Source organism: Suncus etruscus, chromosome 4 (assembly GCF_024139225.1).
Source record: "Suncus etruscus isolate mSunEtr1 chromosome 4, mSunEtr1.pri.cur, whole genome shotgun sequence".
In the NCBI taxonomy this organism is placed as follows: Eukaryota; Metazoa; Chordata; class Mammalia; order Eulipotyphla; family Soricidae; genus Suncus; species Suncus etruscus.
The window spans coordinates 111470497-111491746 of record NC_064851.1 but is presented as its reverse complement, the minus strand read 5'-3'; the positions used below and the strand labels follow the sequence as shown (position 1 = coordinate 111491746).

The window sequence follows — 21250 nt, the reverse complement described above, 5'->3', positions numbered from 1 at the left end:
ATTCATGGAGATAGCAATTGTTCAAGAAAATAATTTATATTAAAGAAAATATTTAATAAAAATGTGTATGTGATAGTTATATGTAAAGCAATTATGTTCTTTAATTTCTGTGTGAATTTAAAAGAAATATGTAAAAAAATTCTAAAAAGATTGCTATGTTTCATTTGATAAATATTCAGGAAGTTAATTATGTTTCAAATAATTTGCATTGTTACTATGGTAACTTTTGCATAGTATTTTGAAAACAGATTCGTCAATCTATTGCAACAGTTGAAAACTGCTGTTTAAAATAGCTTCTTATCAAATTGGTTTGTCCTAGTAGTAATAAAACTTTCATTATATTCACCCTCTTAAAGGAAAATGTAGTTATTTAAATGAGAGCACTATTATCAGATTTTTCTGTTCACAAATGGGTAGAACAAAAGATCTGGAATATCTTCATGCTGTTTTACTGAATTTTATTCATTATTGATTGACAGTATATGCTACTTAAGATGTTCAGTCCTATACTAAATTTTCTTCCCATTCCTTTCTAGATTTCCATATTAATCATCTCACTGACACATTTTTCAGTATTATACTTACTTTTAATTACTGATTTCATTGCAATTTTTAACTGATTCAAATCTTGAACTTCATTCAGATTTTTTTTGTCGATATATTAAACAAAATGCTAAATATTTCTGTAACCAGCAAAAAATAGAATCTGTAGAATTATCATACAGTGACCATTAAAGCATACTGAAGAAAAACTGACTTAATGTTTGTGAATAATTTTCCATTTTAAATTCCAGTGTCATTCATAATTGATGGAAAAAATCTCAGCTTGTGGTTTAATAGTAGCAATCTGAGCTCATCAAGGACAGACAGACACACAAGCATGCTCAAGTGCTCATAATTTTAGCATTTTGTTTGTATTGTGTGTACACTTTAAACACAATAATAGGTGCTTCTTTTGTTTTTGTTATTGGGTCATACCCTGTGGTGCTCATGCTCCTGGCTCTAGGGATCACTGCAGTGAGGATCAGGGGACCACATGTAGTGCTAAGGATCAAATCTAGGTCAGCCACATTTAAGACAAGTGCCCTACCAGCTGTACTATACCCAAGAGGTACATTTTTAATGTTCAAACTGAAATCTTATTTTTCAAGTATAATTTATGCATTTCTTTATGGAAATGGGTAAGATTGATGGCATTATTTGCATAATTCTAATTTACATAAAAGAATGAACCTCCAATAAAATATTCTTATTCAAACTTTGTTTTCTGGGCCAACAGTTTGGCTCATGGTAAAGCTAATTGTTTTTATTAATATCTTTATTTAAACACCTTGATTACAACTATGATTATAGTTGGATTTCAGTCATGTAAAGAATACCCCTTCCTTACATCTATATTCATTGCAGTGCTGTTTACAATAGCCAGACTCTGGAAACAACCAAGATGCCCTTCAACAGATGAATAGCTAAAGAAACTGTAGTACATATACACAATGGAATATTACGCAGCTGTCAGAAGAGATGTAGTCATGAAATTTTCCTATACATGGATGTACATTGAATCTATTATGCTGAGTGAAATAAGTCAGAGGGAGAGAGATAGATGCAGAATAGTCTAACTCATCTATGGGTTTTAAGAAAAATAAAAGACATTTTTGCACTAAGTCTCAGAGACAAAAAGAGGAGGGTTGGAAGGTCCAGCTCACAACAAGAAGCTCACCAAAAAGAGTGATGAGTGCATTTAGAGAAATAACTACATTGAGAACTATCACAACAATGTGAATAACAAAGCTAATTTTTGATGTGTTAATCTTAAATTTTATTTTTTATTGTTGTACCAGAAAACAAAACAACTAAAAACAAATGTTTCTTGAGAATTAATGCGGAGTAACTCCTGTAAATTATAAATATTCTAAACTATTTTCCTTGAGTCAGAGAGATAGATAGCGCACAGGCTAAGTGTACTTGCGTAGCAAAATATTTTCTTCTACCATAACTTCAGTTTGCCATATAATGCTGTTATCAGAAGGAATTAACTTAAGAGCCGTTATAAATGGATTCTTTGTTCTGAGACAAGAGTATCTGTTGTTTTATAAACAGTTCGAATCAAAATAACTAAAGCCACATATGACAAAATCTCAACCAACATCAAACTCAATGGAAAAAACACATGAATTCTTTTCTTAAATTAGGAATATGATTAGGATAGTTAAAAATCCTTGCTAGACTATTCAGTATAGAGTTGAAAGTTCAAATAAAAGTAATTAAATAAAAATAAAATAGAGACTCTATAAAGTAAAACTACCTCTATTTGTAGACAATATTTCAATATACATATAAGGTCATAAGAAGATGATTTAAAATAATGGTTATAACTAATAAATGTGTAAAATTGTAGTATATAAGTTTAGCATGTGTATTTGTTGTGTAAATAGTAAAATTATTTGAGCAGGAAACAATTCTATTCAAAATTATACCAAAAGGTGTATACCTTAAAATACCTTAAAATAAATTCATACAAGAGTATGAAGAATTTGAGGAGTCAGAGCAATAATACAATAGGATAAGGCACTTGCCATGCACTAACTGACCTAGATTGGTCCCTGGCACATATAGTCCCTGAGTACTGTACATATGTCCCTGAGTGAGAATTAGACATTGTCAGGTGTGGCTTCCAAAAACTGGAAATAAAAAAAGACTGAAATGTTTACACACAGCAAATGATAAGATGTTGTTTAAAATATTAAAGAGATGGAAATATATTCCATGCACATAGAATGAAAGAATTAGCATAATTTTAAGACACATTCTCACTATCTTGATTATTGTAGCACTGTATTTAATAGTGATGATTCTGGAACAATATATAAAAGTTAATTAAGAGAAAATTGATGAAAATGATGAAGAAATATAACAATATAATAGGTTCAGACAATTATAGAGTGCTGCCATTGACATTCAATGACTCTTAAAGATATGCTAAGTGAAATAAGACAACCACTCTGATTTTACTCATATGATACATAAAGTTTTAGGGCAGTGAATCTGCTCTGCGAAATATGTCTTGGAAGATACATATTCATTTTCATGTGTCATAGCCTATAGAATGTATAACACTAATCACAAACCTTAATAAAATATCTCTAATTATGGGAAATAATGTGATATTGTAGTTTCATTATTGTGATAGAGATTGTCACTTTCTGAGACGGACTGTTAACAAGAGATTTTGTAGACATTAACCAGGTTCTATTTGGAAACTGATTTTCAGTCAGGTTTTTTTTTTTTTTTTGTAAACTTAAACTTCTCTGAAGGCATGGGATTCTTCTCTGGCCCAGTAGAATGAGGATTTCCAGGTCAAAACTGATAATGCTTAGGGTCCAAGAGCTGCTAAGATCCAACTAAGTGCCTAAGATATAGTATGCAGTTTTTAAGCCTTTAGAGCTGTTTTATTTGTTGAAGAAATAATACTTTTGGGCTACAATCAGCAATGGTCATAGATTATTCCTGGCCTACATTTAGGAATTATTCCTGGTGAGTGTCAGAGGGTCAGAGGGTACCAGGGATGGAACCCAGGTTTTTTTACATGGAAGGCAATCATCCTACCAGCTCTACTATAATGCTGGCCCTAAGTGTCATGGCTTGTTTTTTTTCCAGACACTAAGAGAATTCTCCTGGTGCTTGCTCAAGAAAGTGGGTGCGTGATTTCAGAGAATTGAGGAAACAGAGGTTCAGACACTCAGAAGTGATGTTGCATCTTGTCTCTTTATTCTTGTTACTCTCTATCTCAAAATTTCACTCCTTAACTTCTTTTCTGAAGGATTATAACTACCTCAAGTCTGAGTTTCTAAAGTTTCTCAATACCTGATGTTTTAATGATTCCTTTTTACCACCCAAAGCATCTCTTTGCTAGTTTCATCAGCAAAATTGGTCTCATCTAACCCACAGTAAGAAGGCTGGTACCTGCCTTTGCCTTTGTTTGCTGCTTCTCCCATCCATCCTGCTGGTTCCACACAGATACTCTCTCGCTGCCCACTTTCCCAAGTTCACAGACTTGCAGTGTGTGTAAGAAGAGGAGAAGGGGTGTGGTAGACTTATGCTTTTCCCTTGGGGCTTGTGGTGGTGAAGGGGCTCAAAGGTAGGATCTGCACCCAGAGGTCTACTGCCAGCACTCAGTGGCTCTTCTGCCCACACTCTGGGCTCACTCGGCACTTACATCCCTTCTTCTGCTTGCTACGCACATGCAATGCAGATAAATACATTTGATCTTCCTTTGTTCTCCCACTCCAAGACTGACAGAAAAGTAGCTTAGATTGATTGGAAAGTCCAGACTTTCTCCAGGACAAATTTAAGTCCTGAAGGCCATTTGGGAAGTGTCCAGAATTTATAACCCATCTCTGCTCTTTCCTGGACTGTTTTATTTTCTTTTTTTATTTTCTGATTTTTTTTTTTTTTTTGGTTTTTCGGGCCACATCCGTTTGATGCTCAGGGGTTACTCCTGGCTAAGCGCTCAGAAATTGCCCCTGGCTTAGGGGGACCATATGGGACACCAGGGGATCAAACCGCGGTCCTTCCTTGGCTAGCGCTTGCAAGGCAGACACCTTACCTCTAGCGCCACCTCGCCGGCCCCTCCTGGACTGTTTTCTGACTAAACTGTATACACAAAACTCAACCACATGCATAACAAAAAAAGCACAACGCACAATTTTTATTGAACTCAAACCAAATCCCAGATTAACACAGAACACAGACTGACAAGCAGGAAAAATAATGAAACTTTACAAACACATAGTAGGACAGACAGGGATAGGCTGAGCAAAACTAACCCCGGGATACTCATTGGGGATTTATAGGAAATTGGAACAACTTCCAAACTCCCAGCCAGTAAACTTCCAGTGTGTTTGGGGATATTTGCTGGGTTTATATCAGAAAAAATGGCCTTTTAACAGAATTATAGCCAGCTCTACTTAATATTACCTAATTTATTTATTTTAATTTCTATTTGTTGTGTCCCTATATATTTTATTGCACCAATTATTTTACTGCCTTTAATTTTTTCATAGATAAGGGCCATGGTTCTATCCAAGCAGACTTATTAGTTTCTGCTTAATATTGAGCAGTGCCCCTAGAATAAATTTTGCTCACTTTTCAAATGTTTAGTTTTTATAACAGCCAGAACCATTTATTTCTGTGTATTATTTACCCACATTTTTTTACATTTTGCCATACTACTAGCCATTATAGGCCCATCAAGGATGAAGATATAGAGCTAGCAGGCCAGGAAGAGAGCCAGTCTTTTCCTGCAAAAAACATCTGCTCCTGAATCTATAAGCCCCAATATATCCTTTCTCTGAACTCTTATTGGTTCTTATTGGTTACTAAGAAATAATATATATATATTATATATGTCACCGGGTATATAGTATATATATATAATGTATATATAGTACATATACATATATATAAATGTTTTTGGGCCTTACTCAGTGACACTAGGGGTTACTTGTGGCTATGCACTCAGAAATTGCTCCTGGCTTGGGAGACCATATGGGATACCGGGGGATTGAATCACGGTCCATCCTAGGCTAGCACATGCAAGGCAGATGCCTTACCGCTTGTGCCATTGCTCCAGCCCCACTAAGAAATCTTTTTTAATTTATTGCAACTATTGTAATTTACAAAGTCATTTATAATTGGATTTCAGATATACAGTGAATCTAGGTCATTCCCACATCTAATGTTGACCTCCCTCCACCAATGGTTCCAGAGTACATCCTATAACACCACTTTTTGCCCCCTGTCCTGCCAGTATAACATGCCCATTTTAAGTTTAGATTGTTAAAGTTTAGGTCTCTTGATTCTATTGTTATTGACCTTGGCTTGTATATTTAGTTCTGCCTTTTTTTCTCTCTACAATTCACTTGAGACCACTTGGCCCTAGTCTCCATCCTTTCCTTTTAGTTTTTTTTTTAATAGAAAAATGCAGAACTATTAGGTAAAACAAAGTAATATGTGCCCCAAGGGTCTATGAAAAAAGTGGTAGACCCTATATAACAGATAAAAAACACTGGAGTGACAGTGTTTTTACATAGACTCAGCAAAAATTGAGGAAAATAAAAAGGCAAAATCTTTGGCCTGAAAAAACGGTGTCTCTACACATGAAGTATCCTGCCAATACTGGGCTCTAGGTATACTAAGATGCTTAACCCTAAAGTCTTTATGATCCCAGGTAAAGTTCTCATCAATCATGGTGGTCACAGTCAGGCTTTTGTAATTAAAGAACTTGGTTTTTGCACAGATCCTATGTCGCAGTCATGGTGTCAAGAGCATCTTCTGGTTTCATCTCACCATTAGGTGTTATGCAAGGAAACATACACTGAAAGCTATCTGCTGCTGTTTCCAAGTCATCAGGATGTCATATGAACTGACTCAGGAGGAAGTCAGTGTCAGGGCAGGATTAGGGCCTTCCCTGCTAGAGTTTTATTCCTAGTGTTGGTGCAGAAAGCCATGCCAGTTCCAAAGATGGCAGGGATAATGGCTATTGTCCAATCAAATGGAGCCTAAGTCAGCCACTATTACAAATACTCACCATGAAAGTCCCCCCTGCAATATAAAATTTAGGAGTTCCTATCCCTATTAGATAAGAACTTCTTTCTATTCATAAGATTTCACCCATTTTAATGTGCCTATGCAAAAAGGAACAATGCCAGATGATACTTCTGGTGCCTATGGGGGTAAAAATAACAAGTTGAACAATCTCTATAACCTGGTTCTAACATGAACTCAGAACACAAGAGAAGATCATCTACTATAATTTCCTACTAAACAAATCCAAAATGGATGGGAAAAATACATCTGCATAATGAAATACACAATAAGACTTATACCCATTAAGAATATATATCTAGGGGCCAGAGTTTTGGCACAAGTGGTAAGGCATCTGCCTTGCATGCACTAACCTAAGATAGACCATGGTTTGATCCTCCAGCATTCCATATGGTTCCCCAAGCCAAGATCAATTTCTGAGTACATAGCCAGGAGTAACCCCTGAGCCTTACCAGGTGTGGCCTCAAAACCAATATATATAAGAATATATATTTATATAGGTATATATTATATTATACTATATTATATATGCTATATAATATAAATAAGAATATATATAAGAATATACATCTAAAGAAATATTTTTGATGGGAGAAATAATCACCTTAGTCAGTGCCTGACTCTTACTAGTTCAGAGCTGGCTCTCAAGCCTTACTAACTTAGTCTTAGCCAGTTTGTTCCACTCATACCACCATTGATCTCACTTACTCAGCAACTGTCCTGTCAGTTAAACAGGTTCTATTCATATATACAGTAGTTTCTACTTGTTTTCAGTGAAACTGATTAACCCAATCAACCCTTCCTCTTGTACCCACATAGGGGTATGAGACAAACAGATGGGTTTTATAAAATATATAAAATTTTAGATCAATGGCCATTGTCCTCTCAGTATTGGCCCCAAGGATTTTAAGTTTGGGTTTTCTATTCTGAAGTGTTTCCAGTATTGAAAACTGTGTATATTTATCTTACCATGTAGAAATGCTTTTTTTTCTGGGAAGTTCCACCCATATAACAGTATGGGTTTTCCTTCTAGTGTAATGCTAAAGTTATTTTTTGTTGTTTGTTATTTGATTTGGGGTCACATCTGTCAGCACTCCATACTCTAATCTCAGATATTACTTCTTGCAGGCTCAGCGATTATGGGATTTCAGGGACTGAATCTGGATCAGCTGTATGCAAGGCAAATATCCCACCCACTCTATTAATGTTCTAGACCCTAAAGTCTTTTCAAGCAGCTTTATTTGACTTACCACCATGGCTTATTGCATTGCTAACCGTTGGCCAAATGGTCACTTATAAAGTATTGCCTACTTTAATGTCCCTGTCATGCTAACTAGAGTTCCAGGATTTCAACTCAAGATTTTTGGAACCATCAATTTAGATGAATAGAATTGGCAGGAAAAAATAATCTCTGAGTATAAAGGTTAGAACTGAGGAAGACAGAGGTAGATGAAGAGGAAGTTCAGTTAGCAACAAAATGACTGAAGTTTCTCTCCTTTTGTTTTCTAAGGTGAACATGTCCCAGGTAAGACAAGTGGGGCTGTTGCCTGCTGGATGCCAGCCATGGAACAAGGATGTGTGTGCTGCCAGTGGAGACAGGTTCGCCTACTGTGCTACGTTGGCCATTTATATTTACCAGGTAAATCACAATTATCATTCTGATTATCAGTATTTTATTTTTATTTGGGTTTCGGGTCACAGCCAGTGGTGTTTGTGCTCAGTGATCCCGTTTGGTGGGGTTTGGGACTATCTGGGATACTAGGGATTGAATCCAGATGGGCTTTGTAGATAGCAAGTGCCCTACTTCAGCGCTATTGCTCCAGTCCTTAATTCATACTGATTCTTTCATATATTTTATTTCATCTGGGAAAATTAGTTTTATATGCTAGTTTTCAATTTTCTGCTACCTGCCCCCAAAAAGTCCCAGTGCTAAATTTGTGTTCATAATTACTTCTGACTTGTTGCTATCTATATATACTATTTTGGTTTGACAAGAAAGTTCTTAGAAAATGCTCCGATTCTACTCACTTATTCTTACTTATTTGGGTGAGACACATCCAGCATTACTCAGGAGTTACTTCTGACTCTGCATTTCAGAAATATTCTTGGCAGTGCTTGCAGAATCATATAGGATACCAAATCAAACTCCAGGTGGGCCATGTGCATAGCAAGCACTCTACCCATTGTACTGTCACATTGGTTACCATACTAACTTAATTAAAATTTTTTACTCTATCATCAGTGTATCTTTCACCAAAAGAAGAATCTGTTCCAGATTTTATTTTATGAATGACAAGAAAGTGCCTTTTAAAATTTATTTAAACTTCATTCCCATTTAAACAAGTAGAATCTCTTTGTTTCAAACCTTGCTCAATAAAATTTTTTAGAAGAAAAGTATCTACTCCATGGAAGCATATAGGATTTTATTCGAGATAATTTAATAAAAGTCATATCAATTATGTCAGTTTACCGTATTGTCCCTCATCTAACCCACAAACATGAGAAATAACCTTTCACATAGTTGTTCATCCGAACACTTAATGTTTTCTTTGTCCATAAGTACAATCCATCCTTTCTTTATTTTAATCTAGAGAGCAAATAAAAATTTGGTTGGAGTTAAAGGGCCACTCCCCATGCTACAGGAGCTGAGATTACAGTGAGACACAGACCCAGAATGCTGAGGACTTCCCAGACCACAGCCACACCCCACAGTGCTTGAAGACCTCCCAGCTCCCCTTGTATGACACTGTGTTCTAGGTAATAGGCCATACCTAACTGCCAAACCAGACTCTTCTGCCCTAATCCTAGCCCACAAATCTTAATTTTCAATATCCAGTTGCTCCTTGTCCACTAAATGCCCACCAGACCTTCAGTTATAACTTGATGGTGATAATGATCCCACTATCTGGAACCCTGCCCCCCTGTCTTCCAAGCACCCACCCTCACTCCACCCTTTCAGCTCTCCTGTCTTGCTTTGCTTCCACTCATTTCTCAGATCACTTGCACTGAATGTCAGGAACATATTTTCTCATAATTGAACCTTAGCTCAAATCTATTGTGACTTTTCAGTCTACTTTTCTTCTTGCTTATTAGTGAAGGACCCATGGCATTAACTTCCCTGTCCCAGAATCATCCTTCTTCATCTCAGAATGCTCAGATTCATACTCACTAACACTTACTAGAAAATCATAAAACAGTTCTTAAGTGGATTTTAGTAGTCTTGAAACACCAATTCATTGGGTACAATGGATAAAGCCTTGCATGTAGCCAACCCAGGTTTGTTCTAAATTGAGGATTTTTAAACCTGAGACCTAGCAAGAAAATAATCCTGAGTGGTTAGAAAGCATTCAAGGTCAAGGGAACAGTTAGTACAAACTTTAAATCTCAATGATTTTGTTTTAAGGAAGAAAATCATCATGAACAGAAAGAAAGTAGGATGCTAGCTTAGACTGGCAAGATGATTGGAGTTCATGATACAGACCTCTGATGGTCATGTTAGGATTTTAATACTAGAGTAGTTTAAGAAAAGTCAGTATAATGAGATGCAGTGATTTGAAAAATGTTTTAATAATATATGAAAAGTTTAATATATTATAAAGGTAAAGATCGGGTAAAACAATAAAGCATTTAATCTAAAACATTTAAATGATGCTAGTAAATGACATCAATAATAGTAATATTAGCTTATTATTTACTTTTTCTTCTTAAATTTTTCTGCCATCCCAAAGCAAAGTAAGATGGGCCTAATGATAACATTAGTCTAGAAATGCTATCCTTATGGCATCCTAAGTATTCAATGAATAATCATTGAATTATTTAAACTCTTAATTAAACTTTTAATTCAAATATAAATGGAAAATTAAAAACAATAAAAACCGACCTTTAAATAAATATAGGTATAAAACATGGAGGAAACACATTATTATATATATTAAAACCTACATTTATTTTAATTTTTATATTTCATTAAATTCTTTAATATTTTGTGGAAGTGTCTTTTCTTTTAGCTAATTTGCTTATGCTGGAAAGTAAACCAGTGCTTGAAATGTATTCATGTCTTGTATTAGGTGTACTAATATCCTGGAATGTAGTTTTAAAATATTTCATGTTTCTGTTTATGGGTAGTGTTTTATCTAAGAAAGAAGCACTGATATATTTTATTTATATATTTTTTTAGTTGGACCATCGTTATAATGAATTCAAACTTCATGCAATTATGTCTGAACATAAAAAAACAATCACAGCTCTTTCTTGGTGCCCTCATAACCCTGATCTGTTTGCAAGTGGCAGTACCGATAACTTAGTGATCATTTGGAATGTTGCAGAACAAAAGGTCATTGCTAAACTGGACAACACAAAAGGTATATTTATTACTGGGATGTGCTTTTTGAAAAAAAAAGTTCTTATTTCAGTAAGTGCTGATCATATACTGAGTTCAGGATTTAAGTAGTATTTTCAAACTTCCTAGTGGTTGTCAATATAAGTACATCTCACACAATGACTGTGTGAATCTGTATATGACAGAATGAAGAAACATTTTATAAAGTAACAATACTTAATAGATTAAGAAAACACATAATCAATACAATTACTTTCATTAACAGTTAAATATAAAGGTTTTCCAAATGAATAAAAAATAATTACAATAGATTTCCTAGTGAAAGATATTGCATTATCTATTTGTTAACTATTTTAATCTGAAAGTAGAAGGATATTATTTATTGTTTGTGCACTATTAGGCTAGAATCACTCTATTCCTTTCTTATTTCTTCTTTCCGTCCTTCATCTATGTATTTCTTTCTTCCTCTCTCCAAATTTTTCTTCCCTTTCTTCCCATCCTCCCTCCCAGCCTTTCATCCTTCTACCTTCCTAACATCACTTCCTTTCTTCCTTCCCTCCTATTCTTTGTTTCTTCCTTCTTTCCTTCCTTCTTCCAACCTCTCTTCTTTTCTTCTTTCTTCCCTCCCGCCCTATTCCTATGCACTGCTCAGGGACCCAAGAGCTCCTCCATCAGTTCTGGCAACAGTTTCGTGTCATGATCACAAATATCTAGGTGCAGCTCAGGCCTGTGATGCCAAAACTACTTAGGCCTCCCAGACAGTAGTGCTCAGTGTCCATCAGGGTTACACCCACTGTTCCTTGGGCCATTCAAAGCTACCATGGCAGTGCCGGGGATCCTGACTGAACCTTTATTTTTTTACTTTATTTTTAAGATAAAAGTTAAGTAAAATAATTTTTCTGTGTTGTCATAATAATTCTCTTAAAATTTTGTTTTGTTTTTTGACCATATTCAGGGCTGGCTAGCAGCTCTGTGCTCTGTACTATCTCTGTAGATTTTCTCCATTATAAAGTGAAATAAGCTGAATATGTTACAGCATGCTGTTGTTTTCATGGAATCTATACAAGGATACAAATTGCAAGCTAACACTTTTTTCTTAATGTGAAAAAATGTAGATTAGACTATATATTATAATTGTATTAAGTTTATCTGTTAATTTGTCATCGAATACCATCAACATCATATCTTTTCCTGATAAAAATTTTATTTAATCAACTATACAATTGTAAAATAAAAAAGGATGAAATAACTGTTATACAAAATTTGACACATTTTGTATATCTTTTTTCTCTGAAAATATTTAGGGCCAGAAGGTTATTTCAGGCAGTATGGCATTTACTGTGTAGGTGGTCAATCTAGGTTTAATGTTCAATATTTCTCAAGTTGCACCATGGAGTGATCTCTGAGCACAGAATCAGAAGTAATCCCTGAGCACCATCAGATCTGCCCTTTCAAAATAAACAAACAAAAAACAACAGCAACAAAATATTTAAAGGTATCAATAATTCCCCCATATTATTTCCAAATGTCATCTTATTTTGAAAAGGATAAGTTTTGATATTTTAGTAGCAAAAAATATTATGGATGATTTTGGTTATGTTTATTTTCAATTGAGAAGGAAGACTCAGGCTTCAAAACCATGTCCTGCAAAGACATGGGTCTGGAAACAAATGATGACGCAGGAAATAATCCACACAATGAAAGAGGATAAAAATAAGTATAACAACTCCATCACACAGTGTTCTGCTGCTAAATGGCAGTAACTTGGAGGAAGACCAGAGAATGCAAGAGCTTTCCTGAGATATGGGGTTTTTTTTTATTAGCAAGAACCAGAACATACTCTAGGGTGAGAACAAATACTGAGTAAGGTGAAAGCCAGTAATCCAACACCAGATCACATCCTGGGATGAAGAACATTTACTTAGTAGGATAGGACCCATTTAATCCAGCATCAATGAGTATATTTTTTTCTCTTGACTTATTTATTTAATTTTTCAGAGAGCATGTAAATCAATATTGGAAGGAAAGTCAGGGATAAATCTCTCCTAATTGTCAATTGTCTTCATGACTCATGTCTTAGTACTAAGAGGGACTAAATCAGGTGCCCTGATCAGCTTTATGCAAGACATGAGCCTTGTTTCTGTACTTGTCTCCAGCTTCTAAAATGGGTTTTTGTTTGTTTGGTTTGGTTTTTGGTCTATATACTGCAGCACTCGAGTTACTCTTGGCATTGTGTTCAGATCAGACATCTCTTCTGGCAGGCTCAGGGAACCATATGGGATACTGGGGATCGACCTTAAGTCATTCTTGTGCAAAGCAAACACCCTACCTGTTGTGCTATCACTCCAGCCCTTAAAATAGTATTTTCAAATCAGTATTTGAACTTCCACAACCAACTGTTGAACCTGACTTATATTTTCTACTTAATAATTTTCCCAATATCAAAGTAATCTATTTAAATAAAATGGTTGTTTTTTAACATCATCAAATTTTAATATTATATTTTAATGTTATATTTACTCTCCTTTCAGAAAAACAAAAGCTATTGGCAGTAAATAAGATTACCTAGCTGTTTTTAAAAAAAGATTACCTAATGTTTTAATGAATGTGAAGGAGCTTTAAATGAGTTGGTACTTATAGAGCTCTTTCGAAGTCCTCATGTAAAATAAGCAATCAGTGTTTTATTTTTTTGTTAAAATAGCTACTTTCTGTCCCTCATACATTATCATTTTTTCTTTATCAAGCAAGAGCTGGAAAGGTGGAAATAGGCACTAGATGAAAACACCTGACTGATTAGCCAGATTGAGCCAGTTTGGAACTGGAGCTGCCTTTAGCCTGAAGAGATTTGACCATATGTCCTCTTCAGTGAACAAATCTCCCTCCATACATTCTCATTATTAGGATAGTTCAAAATGTAGTTATTTCTCTGACTAAACTCATCCCTGTTTGTGGTGAGCTTCATGAGGTGAGGTGTAACTTCCAGCCCTTCTCTCTTTTGTGTCTGAAAATTATTATTGCAAGAATGTCTTTCATTTTTTAAAACCCATAGATGAGTGAGACCATTATGCATTTTTCTCTCTCTTTGACTTATTTCACTCAGCATAATAGATTCCATGCACATCCATATATAGGAAAATTTCATGACTTCATCTCTCCTGACAGCTGCATAATATTCCATTGTGTATATGTACCCCAGTTTCTTTTTAGTAAACAATTAATTTCTATTATGGTATTTCCTGGACAATGAGTTGGATTCTAATTTCTCTTTCTAGGCACACTAGAGACTCTTGGTATAAACTGAATTTACTAAAATCTAATAGCTTTTCATTCTTTTTATTCATATAGTTTCCTCATCCCTTATGTTGTGATTATACAACTGTTCATTCCATATGATTCTTCAAGGTATAAAATAACCCAGTTCACTTCCAGAACAGTAGCCTATCTATTTCTTCCTAAATATTTTGCACATTATTTGAGGAGTTTATGAAAAATAGTTTTTTTGTTTTTTTTTTTTGTTTTTTAGTTTTTGGGATTTTTTTGGGTCACACCCGGTGGTGCTCAGGCGTTATTCCCGGCTGTCTGCTCAGAAACAGCTCCTGGCAGGCACAGGGGACTATATGGACACCAGGATTCGAACCAACCACCTTAGGTCCTGGTTCGGCTGCTTGCAAGGCAAACACCGCTGTGCTATCTCTCTGGGCCCCGAAAAATAGTTTTTGAGAGGACTGACTCCATATGATTTCAGAAGCATATTCAGTTAGATGATTCTCAAATGATCAATCAGTGGTGTTATAATTTACTATAGCTCTTTATTCTGTGTGATTTGTTTGATCATGATACTAATAGAGGCAATAAATTTGTTTGAGCATGATACTAATAAGAGGCAATAAAAATTAACTGTTACATTTCTGAGCTTACCAAAGGTGGGGAGAAGAGGTTGGAGACAATGGTGGAGGTAGGCAGACATTTTTGGTAGAGTGATTGGTATTAGGTACTATGCAGGAAACTATGCAGTATTGTAGATCACAGCATTTCATATTTTTTTAAAAAAAAATTCAATTTTGTATGAGGCATTATAGTTTAAAGGGACTTTGAAAACCTTATTCTATTTCCTATTTTCAGCATCATATGAAAGAGTTACTCAGATACTTTGAGTTACTTCCATTTCATAACAACATTAAACATGCAAAATGGGACCAGAGAGATAGCATGGAGGTAGGGCCTTGCATGCAGAAGGACAGTGGTTTGAATCCCGGCATCCCGTATGGTTCCCCAAGCCTGCCAGGAGCAATTTCTGAGTATAGAGCCAGGAGTAACCTCTGAAAGCTGCCGGGAGTGACTCAAAAGCAAAAACAACAACAAAAAAATAAGAACCATGCAAAGTGGATAGTTTATATAAGGCAAGTATAAGATTTGGATCTAAATTACTGATGGTACACAGACCATCATATTAATTTTGTGGCTGCTAAATATTTATAGCAACATTTAACTTTATATGTTTAATCCTACCTCATCATTTTATATTTGAGGGTCTTTACAGTAAGAATTGTATCCCATATAATTTTTATACCTGAAAAGTTTCAAGTAGGTTTTATGTAATAAGCATGTACTTCTGGATTTGGTAAATATATAAATATTTTTATATTGTAAATATATAAATAAATGAAAGAAAGATTCTATATCTTTCTTTTAGTCTATGAAATAATTAAGTAGTTTTAAACCTTACCTTGGAGCTTTCATTTTTATCATGGATGTTTCCAATGTAAGTTCTCCATAATCTTTGGAGTTCCTTTATGAATTCAATCCTAAATCAGAAGATAATGTGCTTTTGTAATAATCGTCGTGCCCTTGTAGCCCTTGTATTTTAATTTGATTTGGGTTTGTACACTGGAAATAATATGTAACTGATGCCATAATTCACCTCCTGTGCTGTATCTATTTTTTATTTCTTCCAGGGATGCCTGCCTTTCTTAGCTGGTGCTGGAATGCAGACGATGCTGTAGCATTTGTCTCCCACAGAGGTCCCCTGTTCATTTGGACCATCTCAGGCCCAGATAGTGGAGTGACAGTCCACAAGGATGCACATAGCTTCTTGTCTGATATTTCTACATTCAGGTGGCATCCTCAAAAGAAGGGAAAAGTTGTTTTTGGGCATATGGATGGAAGTCTATCCATTTTGCAACCAGGTAAGAATTTAAGTAGAATTTTAACTTTTGGTGAAGGGTAGTTATTTTTGGACAACACCCAGTGGCTCTCAGATGTTACTCTTAGCTCTGTGCTCAGAAATTGCTCCGGCAGACTCGAAGGACCATATGGGATGCTGAATAGAACTTTGGTCCATCCTAGGGAAAACGCCTTACCCACTGTTTCTGTTGCTCCAGCCCCTACACTTTATTTTCTTAGAATTATTTTATAAGAAAATTTTTTGTTTGTTTTTTGGGTCACACCTAGTGATGCTCAGGGGGTTACTCTGACTATGTGCTCAGAAAATAGGTCCTTGCTTGGGGGGACCATATGGGGTGCAGGGGGATCAAACCAAGGTTCATCCTAGGTCAGCCACATGCAAAGCAAACGCCCTACCACTGCTGCCACTCCTCCAGCCCCTATATGAATTATTTTAAAGAATTATTTTGTAATTCTTTACCTAGGCTATAATGTTTAAGGTGACAGTCTAAGTTTAAAATAATTGTTGGATGATAGCACAGAGGGTAGAACTTTGCCTTGCATGAAACCAACTAGGTTTGATTCCTAGCATCCGATATAGTTCTATGGAGCTTGCCAAGAGTATTTTCTGAGCAAAGAATTAGGAGTAATTCATGAGGCACTGCCAGATGTGCCCCCCAAATAAAAAATCAATAGCTAAGCAAATTGTATTGTACTGATATCAAAAAGTATTTTTAAAATAAATTTATATATAAAGCTTTATGCTACTTTGATTTTCTGTGTATGTATGTATGGTGATTCATAAATATTAGTTTCAATGTTTTCTTTTTTAAAGTCGTTTTTTCAATAAATAATATATATATGGAAAAATGATTATTTTGCGCTTTTTTTCTTTTTCCCTGCATAGGCACAGTAACTATTAGGGGATATTATAGAGGGAATTCTCCTTGCCCTAGAAGATACAGGGTTTCTCCATCCCTGAAGTATACTGTCATGGGATTAACTGTAGACTCCTTGCATGATCATTTTACTCTCCCCTCAGCACTTTTGTGGTGTATGGAAGACTTCTGCTTCGTCTTTTTTACAAAAAATTCCTGTATATTATCTAAAAAAAAAAAAGGACCTAAATTCTTTCATCCAAGATTGCATAGCTGTGGGCCCGGAGAGATAGCACACAGCTGCGTTTGCACCTTGGCAAGCAAGCCGATCCATGGACCAAAAGGTGGTTTGGTTCGAATCCCGGTGTCCCATATGGTCCCCCGTGCCTGCCCAGGAGCTATTTCTGAGCAGACAGCCAGGTAGTAACCCTGAGCAATGCTGGGTGTGGCCCCCCCAAAAAAATAAAAGATTGCATAGCTGTGACATCAGAAGAGTACTTTTTGCAAGTAGGAGGAAATGTATTTTGGAGTAGTTTCAATAAGGTCCATCATTATATTGTAGCTATATCTATTACAATATATTAATTCAACTATGACAAATCAATTAAATAAAAAATAGAAATACTGAAAAATATACAGTGGTTTTTTTATTAATATCTTAGATATTAAACATCTTGATTTACAAATATGATTGTAGTTGGGTTTCAGTCATGTAAAGGAAACCCCCCTTCACCAGTGCAACATTCCCAACACCAATGTCCGAAATCTCCCTCCACCCCACTCTACCCTTGCCATACTCTAGACAGGCTTTCCTTTCTCATTTGTTCACATTGTTATGATAGTTCTGAGTGTAGTTATTTTCCTAACTGCACTCACCACTCTTTGTGACGAGCTTCATGTTATGAGCTGAACCTTCCAGACCTGCTCTCTTTTGTCTCTGAGAATTGTTGCAAAAATATCTTTTATTTTTCTTAAAACCTGTGGATGAGAGAGACTATTCTGCATCTATCTCTCTCCCTCTGACTTATTTCACTCAGCACAATAGATTCCATGTACATCCATGTGTAGGAAAATTTTATGAATTCATCTCTCCTGAAGGCTGCATAATATTCAATTGTGTGTGTGTGTATATATATATATATATATATATATATATATATATATATATATATACATATATACCACAGTTTCTTTAACTACTCATCTGTTGAAGTGAGTGACCGGGCTCTTCTGGAGCCTCTAAGAGAGAGTTTTTGCTGGGCCTTCTCGGCCCTCTCAGGAGAATTCAGGAGACAGAAGAACACACAGGCGACAGGCTCCCTCATTCTCCTTTAGTTGGTAATCTCACAGCAGGGGCATATTCCTCCCTCCTGCCTTCACAGACAAAGGATCTGCCTTTCTGCTGGGGCATTGCTGATAGCCGGTTTTCACTCACTCAGTCTTTCTTGGCCTTTTGGCTTGGACAGCTCTAGGAGAGAGTTTTTGCTTGGACCTTCCGCCCTCTCAGGAAAGGTTCAACACAATGCATTTTTTCTAAAGTTTAGTAAAAAGGTTATATAAAAATCATCTGATTAGACTAATTTTCTTCTAAATGAGTCCCTCTATTTTGGGGGGGGGGGTTTGCACCACATCCGGCAGTGCTCAGGGGTTACTCCTGGCTGTCTGCTCAGAAATAGCTCCAGGTAGGCACGGGGGACCATATGGAACACTGGGATTCGAACCAACCACCTTAGGTCCTAGATCGGCTGCTTGCAAGGCAAACACCGCTATCTCTCCAGGCCCATCCCTCTATTTTTTTTAACTTTGAACCAGATCTAGTAGTGCACAGAGACCACCCTTGGCAGTGCTTCTGAGGCCATTTGGAGTGCTGGGTCAACTGCATACAAAGAAAGCACATTACGCACTGAAGTAATTACTCTCCAGCTCCTTCATTTTTTTTTTTTTGCAAAGACATAAAATAAATAGACATACCCCAGAGCATTGACAAGATGACCCTCATGACTAGCAGTCTATCTTAGCCTTAGTAACTAACTTATGAGCACTGTGCCCCAGTATTCCTTACCTCAGCCCATTGCCAATATCGCAAAACATGACTTCTAATCTACTCAGTATTGTTGTTGAGAATCACATAGATGATGGATAGATAGATATTTAGATAGATAGATATTTAGATAGATAGATAGATAGATAGATATGTCTTTACATTTCCCTGCCTTTTCTACATTTTTTTCTAGTTATATATATTTTTGTGGGATTTAGTTTCATATTTTTGTATAGATTTGGTTTGTTGTTCTGTTTTGTCTTAAAGTAGACCTTTTAGTTAAGCTTTCAGGCTGGTTTTGTATCTTTAAAATTTCTGATCTGTTGTTGATCTGTGAAGCTGAGTACCAGTCCTTCAAACCTGAATGTAAGTCTGTCTTGGTGAAGTACTCTGTGAAGCATTCATTTCATTGTGTTTTGTTACTATAACCTTGACTTTGGGCCTAGACATCTTCTTATGAAAAATCTGCTGTAAATCTTAAGGTTGCTCCTTTGTATATATAATTTCACTTTTTTAAAATTTTGCTGACTTAAGCATTCTGTATCTATCTTTAGCATATGTCACTGTGATTAGTTTTTGTCTTGGGTTACTTTTCTTTGGATCTCTTTTGGTTGGTACTCTTTAGGCACACAAAATTTGGTTGCACGAACTCTTTAGCTGTAGGAGTTTCTCTGCCATGATGTCTTTGACTATTGATTCTTCATGGGATTTTCTTTTGGGACTTCAGTACTCCAATAATTCTTATGTTATTTTTATTGTGTATGATTTCTTCAAAAATCTATATTTTCATCTATTTACAGTTTTGATGCTATATTCCATTGACCACTTATTTTAATATTCTTTTCCAACCTCTTATATTGTATGAAGTTGTTATGCATCTCATCTTCCAGATCACGGTTCTCCTCCTCAGCTGCTGTTACTCTGTTGGAGAGACTTATCCAGTGAGGTTTTCACCTTTACCTACCAAGTTGTTCAGTCCTGTTATTTTATTTTGAAATTTTCTCATGTCTATTTTTCATTTTCTCTTCTTTTTTTTGTGTTTTGTTCAGTTTGTGCCATACTTTCCTTTGATGTCTATGAGCATTCTCCACATTTCTTTTCTTTTTCTTTTCTTGGTATAACTTTATTTAAGCACCATTATTAAAAAAATTGTAGTTGGGTTTCAGTTATAGAAAACAACTCCCCCCTTCACCAGTGCAGCCTTTCCTCCACCAATGCTCCCTATCTCTTTCCTCCCCCACCCCCATCTAAGGCAGACATTCTATTTCTCTCACTCACTACCAATTGCTATGATAGGTTGTTGTTGTAGTTAATTTCTCTAACTGCACTCACCACCTCTTTGTGATAAGTTTCATATCATAGGCTGGTCTTTCCAGCCTTGATTTCTAATTAATATCCTTATATAAGCAGCATGGTTACAAACATGGTTTGTATTTGGGGTTTCAGTCATAAAAAGTACACCCCCTTTACCAGTGCAACTTTCCTGCCATCAATGCCCCATATCTCCATCCACACTTGGAACATAACTACTTAAACATGGAAGAGTTTCATCCACTTTTTTTGGATTTGAGTGGGTTAGATTCTGGGATTTTTTATGCTTCCTTCAGGATTTAGGTTTTTTCAAAGACATCTACCACATCTGTTTCATCTTCTGTACTAGAGCAGACTTTGCTTTTTTAGTTTGTTTTTTTTTTTTTCTACAAGCGGCATTCTCTGCTTTGTTTGTAGTGAATAGTATCTATTCTCCTACTTGTCCTTTCACTTCTGGCATTTTGTCTTTATCCCCAGGAATAATTTTAGGGGTGATAAACTAAGGCTGTGGATCTGTAATTAGCTCTTTGAGCATTCCCCCCCCCACACACACACACACACACTCCTCCACCTGCTTGCACCATGATTTCAATAGCTGGAAAGACTCTGTGCCTGGCTAATCTCTAAACAAGATAATGTGCCCTGAATTTTTTATCTGTTTTTAAAAATGTTTCATTTTTTTAATTTATCATTGTAACAACTCATGTTTTTTACTGACTAGGGTTTATTATACTTTATTTTTATTGCTAGACATTTTACATTGCATGACATTAGAACATTATCTTCCATATCTAAGGTATAAAAAGCATTGAGGTATTAAATCCTTTAGTTGGGCTTTCAATCAATATGGATGGATATAAATATTATTTGCTTTTTTTCTTCCTAGTCTATATCAGGATAGATGCTATATTC

At 35.7% G+C, this 21250-nt stretch overlaps 1 protein-coding gene across 1 annotated transcript in view; it reads left to right on the top strand.

Annotated features, from left to right (window-relative positions):
• The window catches only part of WDR17 (WD repeat domain 17), a 116254-nt gene that overhangs the window by 17983 nt on the left and 77021 nt on the right, over window positions 1-21250 (top strand). Inside the window, 3 exon segments of the mRNA XM_049771315.1 lie at window positions 8117-8245; window positions 10784-10967; window positions 15901-16131. Of these exon segments, the coding sequence (XP_049627272.1) occupies window positions 8117-8245; window positions 10784-10967; window positions 15901-16131 (544 nt within the window).